Source organism: Octopus bimaculoides, chromosome 13 (assembly GCF_001194135.2).
Source record: "Octopus bimaculoides isolate UCB-OBI-ISO-001 chromosome 13, ASM119413v2, whole genome shotgun sequence".
In the NCBI taxonomy this organism is placed as follows: domain Eukaryota; kingdom Metazoa; phylum Mollusca; class Cephalopoda; order Octopoda; family Octopodidae; genus Octopus; species Octopus bimaculoides.
In genome coordinates this window covers 44335198-44345193 of record NC_068993.1, presented here as the reverse complement: position 1 = coordinate 44345193, position 9996 = coordinate 44335198, and the positions used below count along the sequence as shown (strand labels likewise).

Below are 9996 nucleotides of genomic sequence, written 5' to 3'. Positions count from 1 at the left end.
TATATATATATATATATTGGATAACAGGTGAAGGAATAAACAAACCAATTATATTTATAGAGAGCAAGATGATTTAGTTGGCAGAATCGTTAGCATTACAGTGATGTAGACAAACCAACACAGTTGTCAAGCAGTGATGGAGGACAAACACAGACACAAAGACAAACACACACACACACACACATTTAGGGTAGGCTTCTTTTGGTTTCCATTTACCAAATCTACTCACAAGGTTTTGGTCGAAGCAGGGGCAATGTTTCTGATCTTTCTCAGGGATGTGAGACTGACTGGATAGTTATTCTCAAACAGGAGGTCTAGCCCAAATGCTGAAGCCTCCCCCAACCACCATCACTACAAGGACCAGTTGATGGTGTTAAGCCAGTCAAAGGGTTGTGTCTCTTATCCATGTAGACCACAGCAAGATTTGAACCCTAAATGCAAACAAATGGAACTAATACTGCAAAGTCTCCCATCTGACGTTCTAATGATTCTGCCAGTCCACTGTCCTTGACTGGTATTTTATTTATTAACCCTGGCAGGATGAAAGGCAGGGTTGACTGAGTTCAGGAATTGAACTCAAGATGCAGAGCTGGAATAAACATTACAAAACGAGAGAGGCAAAAGGGGAGAAAGGATAACAGGAGGTAGGAGAGTCGGAGGGGAAGAGAGAGAAGAGGGAGAAGGAAGGCATATGGAAATGGGGAGGAAAGAAGGAAGAAGAGGGGAGGAGATGAATTATTTAGTGATTTCAAATTCTGTCCTGGATTTAGCTTTGTGAGAGAATAAAATCAGCCAGCCTGAGTTAGCTCACTCCATAAAGACAGTTTGCAAATAGTTATGGGACTCTCTCTCTCCACACACACATGCACACACAGACACAGATACACACACACACACCTCTTTGCTATAATGAGATGGTTAAGTCTGAAGATGAGGAAATAGAAATTATAGTTTAATTGAGTAAATATTTAATGAAGTATTTGAATAGGTTGAACTGTACAATTTGATATCAACAACAAAATGGACATTATCACCCTGTAATTACACTGTATAATTATCCTCTCCATACTTGTTCTAATAAAAGAATTGTTGTGTCACAACTGTCTGTTAGTGTAAAATGACAAAGCAAGTTTTAAACACTTCAATTTCCTCAGCAATGACATGTAATACAATTAAAAAAAAAATCAAACAAAGCAATGTTGTTGTTGTTATTATTTTTACCGTTTAGCACTGGGTCAGCTCTGACTGAGTACTCCTAATATCAAAGATATTTACTTCAACACATATAGTGTTTCTATGATAGAAAGAGCATAGTGTATGTGTGGAGAAAGTCCCATAACCAGTTTAAAACCGTCTATGTAGGTGATGAGCAAGTTAGCCTGCCATGTATCATCTCTCAAAGTGATATTTATGAGAGTATTAGAGATCAACACTGAACCATTAGTTTCCAGCTCTCCATCATTTTTCAACATTTTAAATCATGATGTATAAATAAACCAGGTCTGCAGTACAACATATCACTTCATGTCTTAGCATTATCTCACATCCATTCAGTACTAGACATTGGAGGGAATCCTCAGACCCTTTGACTTGCAATAAGATTAGGTAACTCTATACAATGTTTTCTACTAGAGTCCTAGGCCAACCAAAGCCTTGTAAATAGATTTGGTAGACAGAAGCTGAAAGAAGCCCATCACAATAGTGTGTGTGTGTGTGTGTGTGTGTGTGTGTTAGTGTCTTGTAATAGTTGCAAACACGAGTCAGTATCCTTCATTTCTAATCTTTCATATAAACACATCTGGCCATGGAGAACTATTACCTTGCTTAGGAACAAGTGAGGGTTGGCAACAAGAAGGATATTCCATTGAAGAAAATCTGTCTCAACAAATTCCATCTGACCCCAGCAAGTTAGGAAAAGTAGACACTAAAAAAATGATGATGATGATGATGATGATGATGGGAGAACCACATAAATCTTACAACAGTCTGTGATGACTTGCAAGGTCCATGAATACTGCCCCTCCTCCATTTGCAAGGCTCACAGACTATCCTTCTTCCCACTCTTCTCACTCTCTATTAGCACAAAAATACAGTTAAACAGTAGTTTTTCAAAACTTACGTATTGTGGGAGGAGTTTATGAAATAATTAATCATTGGTTGCTTCATATCCTGATAAACCTGCAAACAAGCAGGGTTAAATATGGACTGTTCTGGAGAGGCAAGAAACAACTGGAAGCCTGTCAAAATAAATAAATAAAAATTTATGAAACAAAAATAAGTTATTAGAAAATTGTATTTGTTGACATTGTTTAACCCTTTAACATTCACATTATTTTGTCAAAATGCTTATTTATTTACATTGTTTTAAATTAATCTTGCATTGTCTTGCAATTTTGAGAGTTCAATGAGCTTACTTAATTTTTAGAATGATAATAAGGGTTGGTATGAGAGGCCAGATCTGACCAGTTTGAACATAAAAAAGAAGAGTATTTTGGCTGGATATGGCCAGTTTAAATGTTAAAGTGTTAAGCAAAAATACACTGTCTTTATTTTTATTAATTTTGAAGATAATGAAGAATTTACTAAAATAACTCATTATTGAGCTGGTATTTGAAACATAAATTAACATGAAAATTTGATGGCAGGTTTTAATTTGGATCATTTTTAAAACAGAAAGCTTAAATAATAAATCCAGGGTTAGTCTGAGGAAAACTAGGATGAAGAGCGACCTTAACATAGAGTCAGCTCTGATAGAGCAGATCTTTCTATGATCAATGATATTCCAGTCTTAAATATTGGAAATCTTCTCTCCTCATAAAGAAATCCCCTGCCTTACATATTTCAAGTCTCTGCTTTAAACATCAAATCTCACATTTCTTGTAACATATTTACCTTATTGTATATAGTGCTTAGGTGCACAACAAATTCACCTTAGGCTATTGTAGAAGAAATTTGCCCAAGGTACTGCAAAGTGAGATTGAACCCCAAACAACATAGCTGAGGAGTGAACTTCTTCACCTCACAACCATGCTTGCATCTATTCATACAAGACAAGCACATAATCTATACTTACATACAATTTATGCACATACAAACACGTACATCAATAAAATAAAAGATTATGAATGCATATGTGCAAATAGATATATGGATGCTTGTGAATGTGCCTGTTAGTATGTATAAACTTATGTGCTGAAAGGTTCATGGCTTTAAGGGTATTGTGAAAGGCCTGGTTGGAGGTCCTGCCTTCTGAGTTCTTTTACAGGGCTTAGAAAAACTGAAGGACTGCTGCAATAAGTGTGTGAATTTGAGAAGGGAAGATGTTGAATAAAGTCATAATTAACTGATCCTCCTGTATTTTCTTTGACCCAAAGCCAGTAACTTTCAGCAGACCCTCGTATGAATATAACTGCACATACATGAATATTGCTGCACATATGTACACACATGCATGATATCAGAGCAAATACAGCTTTGACAGACATTCAACTTTCAAACAATAACAACAACAAAAATAAATATTCAGTAGAATATTCTAACAATAGAAGACAAGGAAAACAAACAAAAAAGCGATAGTAAGAAGATTGGGGAGATGGGGATAAGACGAATGAAAAGCTAGTGTGTCATAACATGTGCTGGATGTCACTGTATATGTCAAGATAAAATGACAGAAGATCTGTTGGTCCAAGTCACAACAAACTTGGTTCATGTAGGTGAATGGTACTTAGTTATCTCTATTATCAAAAACAAAATTGAAAGGTCAAGTTGTTGTTGTAATTGTTGTTGAATTCCAGGTCTATCCTGATTTTATTTAAAAAAATTTTCTTGACCCCTAAGGACTCATAAGTTTGGATATCAGCTTCCATGGTGTATAAATGACTGAGATCACAGCATTCCCAGAACAGAAGGGTGGTCTGTTGCAGGATTCTTGATTTAGTAGGAACCATCAATCAAAGCTATTTCCAGCATTTTTCAAAGTACAGTTCATCCAGGACAACATTTTTTAATGCCATTTTTCATTTTTTTTTTGTTTGAAGACAGGTGCAGGCATCACTGAGTGGTAAAAAGCTTGCAATTTTGGGTTCAATTATACTGAGTGGCACCTTGGGCTAGGCCCATTGCTAGACTTTGGTGCTTGGGGATGCTTCAGAGTATTCTGGGTGAGTACTAATTTGTAATAATGGTAAAGTGGAGTTTTGAAATAAGTGTGTCACTGTAAGTCAGAGGGTGCACCATTGAATAGTGAGGAAGCAGTGCAGTGCACTCCCTTAGAGATGGTATGCCTTGGGCAAGTGTCTTCTACTATAGCCTCAGGTTAACCACTGTTAGATCTTGAAGTCCCCTTATCCTGGTCTTTACATTGGCTCTGGATTCTGATATCAGAATTTGACGAGGTAATAGGCTACAAGAGCACAGGTCTTGAGTTCAAATCTGTCGCATGTCCTGTGAATTGTATCTTATTTGTTTCAGCCACTGGACTGCAGGCATGCTGAGCACTACCTTCAAGAGTTTGGTTGAACAAATCAACCCAGTACTGATTTTTAAAGTCTAGTACTTATTCTATCAGCCCCTTTTGCTGAACTAGTAAATTGCAGGGACATAAACCAACACCTGTTGTCAGGCTGTGGTGAAGGCTGTAAAAGACTGGCTACTGAAGAGTAAATCCCAAAATACATCTGATGAAAAGTAGAATTGTTTAACACTATCCATACCACAGGTACAAATAAAAATCATTCATCTATAGCAATGAAATCCAATATGGATGGCCAAAAGATGCACATAAGCATCTCTGGGATTTCACAACATAGCAAGTAGGGCACATATATGTGGCCCTGGGATTTTATGACTGTCTGTGAGCAATGTATATATACACAACTGGGATTTCATAGCTCTAGATAAGAGATGCTTAAATGCATATGTGGTATGGATTGTATTAATAGACAACATGAAAGTGATCAAGTTAGTTAGAGCCCTTCTCAATAGTTGCTTGCTCAACTTGTTAGAAAGAGCAACTAAATCTCATTCATGTCACACCAACCATCAAAAAAATATAAAGCACACATAAGATGGAAGGTTTATTTGTACTTTATAAAGAGTAAGTTTCAATGGACTTGCACATTAAATAGACAAAATTATTTCAATTTCAAAGTTTTATTTCTCTTGCAAGCTAGTGTGATTTATCATGATGGATCAAAAGATTAGAATACTTACCTAGTAAGCTTAGTCTTATTTGTTGTTTGAAGCAAGGATCTGGTTCAAACTTTTTAATCCATTCTTTACACATATCTTCAGTGACAGTCTTCTCCTGTAATGAAAGTTGTATATATGTAACTACTCTAATTAATCTAATGTAACTACTTTAGTTAATGTAATCAAATTTATACATTAATGTAATGCAATGCATAAATGTATACCTAAACAGGTTAATGTAATGAAAGCTATAACATGCAGAAGATATAAAGCAAAATATAATACATAAACTCAATACTTCAAATGCATTGATCCTAAGCTTCCTTATCTGGAGCTATAGTATGTCTCATTATGAAGAGTTGCAATAAGAACTCTCTTGTATATAGAGTCATAATACGTGACAATGCATAGGATTCCAATAACTCTCTTTTTGTAGAGTTTTAGGGTGGATATTCACAATTGTGAAGCTGGGAAAACCACTATCCAAGGAAATACTCAATAGATATGTAGAGCTGAAGAAGGCTTATTTGTAGTAGCCCAATGATGATCTATGAATGAAATATGTAAGAGTTGTAGTAAGTCTCTTTATGCAGAGTTGTACAAAGTCTACTTATGCAAAGTTGTAGTATACCAGGAACAGGCATGACTGTATGATTTGATGGAAGGCTCTATCATTGCTTCATATAGTTGGGGTAGATTGTTTATCACTTAACTTGGCCTTAATTTAGTCTAGCTGTTACCATTCTGTCTGTCTTTATTTATTTTTTTTCATCAGAAACATTGTACCTAATATTACATTATCTAATGTCTCTAGGTTTAATGGTTCAAACCAGAACTGGGCTAAACAAGTTATTATGTAGAGATTCCTTTGTACACTCAAATTCAGAAAGTCAGCCCCAGGATGTTGAAATCTGGTTTGTGTTTTATCCAAGTAGTATTTGTGTCCCTCACCTACAGTCACTGTGACATTAAACAAATCATTAATGGTCCATTAACAGAACACCTAATGATACAATTTCATCAGTAGAGCAACTGCTGATGATATTCTTAGCTGTATTTAATTATTTTATTATGCTCATTTATCTTTTTAGTTCAACCCTACCCACCATCCCAAATTGATTATCTTTCAAGCATCTGAAAGGATACATGAAATATACAGAAAACAATTTTTGCACCTCCACCAATAATTTATTATCTCATGTCTAAGGTCCACTGGTGATTTTAACCATGTCCATTTTATGGTGAATATTTAAATTAAGTCTTTAATCTCAAGATAACTCAACACCTAGATGGTGATTGATGTTTTCTATTGCAGAGATCGTTCAGTATTGAAGTACCTGTAACAAAATTATATGTACTTTTTGTCTTGTAATGTTTCTTGTCCACTGTCCTTGTGGCAACCACATATGTAATTATTAATTTATGTCAACCACCAGACTGGCCCTTGTGCTGGTGGCACGTAAAAGCACCCACTACACTCTTGGAGTGGCTGGCGTTAGGAAGGGCATCCAGCTGTAGAAGCTCTGCCAGAACAGATTGGAGCCTGGTGCAGCCATCTGGTTCACCAGTCCTCAGTCAAATCGTCCAACCCATGCTAGCATGGAAAGCGGATGTTAAACGATGATGATGATAATGATGATGATGACAATGATTAAGGTGGTAAACTGGCAGAATCATTAGCATATCTAACAAAATACTTAGCATTTCTTTCAGATCTTTATGTTTAGGGCTTAAATTCAGTCTTCCAGGGTCAATAAAATAGATTACCAGTCAAATACTAGGGTTCATGTAATTCATTTGACCCTTCTCAAAATTTCAGGCCTTGTGTCAAAATTTGAAATCATTATTGTTATCATTATGATTAAGGCAGCGAGTGGGCAGAATCGCTAGCACACCAGGTAAAATGCTAAGCAGCATTTTGTCCATCTTTACATTTTGAGTTCAAATTCTGCTAAGGTCAACTTTGCTTTTTAACCTTTCATGGTCGATAAATTAAGTACCAGTGAAGCACTGGAGTTGATGTAATTGACTAATCTCCACCCCAAAATTATTATAAATATTGTTAATATATTATTATTTTCTTGTGTAGCCATGCAGAAAAGATTTATAGTATAAACCAAGAAATTAATTTTACCTTTTGTTGTTGCTTTAGAAATTTGAGGAGATCTCCTGAAGATAGGTATGATTTACCACGCACATACCTTTCAAATTTAATAAACAAATTGATTAATTAGCAGCACAAAACAAAATGGAATAGGTGAAGATTTCATACATATTTTCTCAAATCAAATATTATTTTATTGAATAAAAAAAAAAAATTTGAGGTAATTATTGATGATGATCATCATCATCAAAATTTATGTGGTAAAATGATAAGTTTGGATAATAGTTTGTATACTATGAAATTGAAATGGCATCTGAAGTTTTCAGACTGACTCTTCCATGGAGGAAAAAAAAAATTTACCTTTCTGATGAAGTATCAATCTTAAAATGCCAAATTACTTTCTACAAACCTCTCTGTATAATTTTATGAGTTGAAATATAACCAGGTTTCTTTCTTTTGCTTTGTTTCAGTCAATAGACTGTGGCCATACTGGGGCACGGCATTGAAGGGTTTAGTCAAACAAATTGACCCCAAATACTTATTCTATCATCTCTTTTGTTGAACACCTAAGTTATGGAGATGTAAAAAAACACTAATCATCAAGTGGTGGTGAGACATAAACACAAACACACACATATATATATAACCATGATGGGCTTTCACAGAGTTTTTGCCTACCAACTTCATTAACAAGGCATACACGCAAGTGCACACACATACACATTATATATATGTACACATACACATATATAAGCACATTTCAGAAATCATCAATGGTATTTCAATTATAATCACTTTGTCTTTTTTTTTTTAAGTATACTCTTTACTCTTTTACTTGTTTCAGTCATTTGACTGCGGCCATGCTGGAGCACCGCCTTTAGTCGAGCAAATCGACCCCAGGACTTATTCTTTGGAAGCCTAGTACTTATTCTATCGGTCTCTTTTGCTGAACTGCTAAGTTACAGGGACGTAAACACACCACCGTCGGTTGTCAAGCAATGGTGGGGAGGACAAACACACACACACACACACATATATATATATATATATATATATATATATACACATATATACGACGGGCTTCTTTCAGTTTCCGTCTACCAAATCCACTCACAAGGCTTTGGTTGGCCCGAGGCTATAGTAGAAGACACTTGCCCAAGGTGCCACGCAGTGGGACTGAACCCAGAACCATGTGGCTGGTAAGCAAGCTACTTACCACACAGCCACTCCTGCACCTATGAGTAACTATAGAGTAACTAGTGTAACATTTTCAACTGAAACTTTTTTTTAAAAAAAGGCCCAATATTATTTGAAGAGATTTAGGCAATTCTAGCAGATCAAGCAACAATGTAACCCCAACTACCTTTTGTAATTTACTAGTTTGACTATCAGGTTATTAACAAACCAGCCATTTCTGTATGTGAAGGATGGCACTTCAAACAGCAAGCAACTATAAAAAAATATTCAATTTTTCTATTTGTCCATATTTGTATTGCTGTACAGTTTAATGTCATTGATTGATAGTTTTGTTACTGTGAAAGTTCTACCAGCTGGTGCATTGATAGAGAGAATGCTCTCTTAGTAAAAAAAATTGCACACTAGATAGCACCAATCAATAACATGAGAATGAACACAGGCATATAGACACACATCATATATGTGTGTGTGTGTGTGTGTGTGTGTGTGTGTGTGTGTGTGTGTGTGTATCTGTGTATAAAATTAATTTTTATGTAGTCATTATAAAAACAAACTGAAAAAGTACTCAATACTTTTTATAGAGTACATATATTTTGGCAAGATGAGTGACAGTAACTTCGAAGTTTTAGCCTGTTAGACTATGTAAAGTCAAGAGGAACCCAAATGTACTACAGTGTGATGAAGGCTAGCAAACCAAAACTTCAAAGTCACTATCACCCATCTTCATGTAAAAAGTATTATATATATACATACATATATACAAATATATATACATACATATATACAAATATATATATATATACTATATATACACATATGTATATACATGTATATAATATATATACACACGCATACATACATATACACATATATGTGTATGTGTGCATATATATGTGTATATATATATGTGTGTGTATATATATATATGTGTGTGTATATATATATATGTGTGTGTATATATATATATGTGTGTGTGTATATATATATATGTGTGCGTGTATATATATATGTGTGTATGTGTATATATATGTGTGTGTATGTGTATATATATGTGTGTGTATGTGTGTATATATATATATATATGTATGTGTATATATATATGTGTGTGTGTGTTTATATATATATATACACACATAATACTTCTTATATATTATATATATACTTTATCAATAAAGCTGCAAAAACATCACAAAATCTGTTACTCAGAGTTTCATGTTCCTGTCTGGCGAATGGTAATGTGAAACTGAGTAACAGTTTTTGTGATGTTTTTGCAGCTTTATAAATAAAGCATATTACTCCACCTTGTTTCACATTTATGTACTCACTCTGGTAGGTAGGTAGGTGTGTGTGTGTGTGTATATATATATATATATATATATATATATATATATATATATAAGGAAAATAAGACAAGGTAGAAAATGCTAAAATAATTTTATCATGAAATACATTTTGTAATGGTTAGTACAATTTCTGTCTTTTCGACTTTTTCATCTAATATTAAA

At 34.6% G+C, this 9996-nt stretch overlaps 1 protein-coding gene across 1 annotated transcript in view; it reads right to left on the bottom strand.

Moving 5' to 3' along the window:
* The window catches only part of LOC106880478 (1-phosphatidylinositol 4,5-bisphosphate phosphodiesterase delta-4), a 143011-nt gene that overhangs the window by 40684 nt on the left and 92331 nt on the right, over positions 1–9996 (bottom strand). The window contains exons 7-9 of the mRNA XM_052972256.1: positions 7325–7391; positions 5212–5305; positions 2120–2237 (exon numbers count right to left, since the gene is read on the bottom strand). Of these exons, the coding sequence (XP_052828216.1) occupies positions 2120–2237; positions 5212–5305; positions 7325–7391 (279 nt within the window). The remainder of the gene's footprint in view (positions 1–2119; positions 2238–5211; positions 5306–7324; positions 7392–9996) is intronic.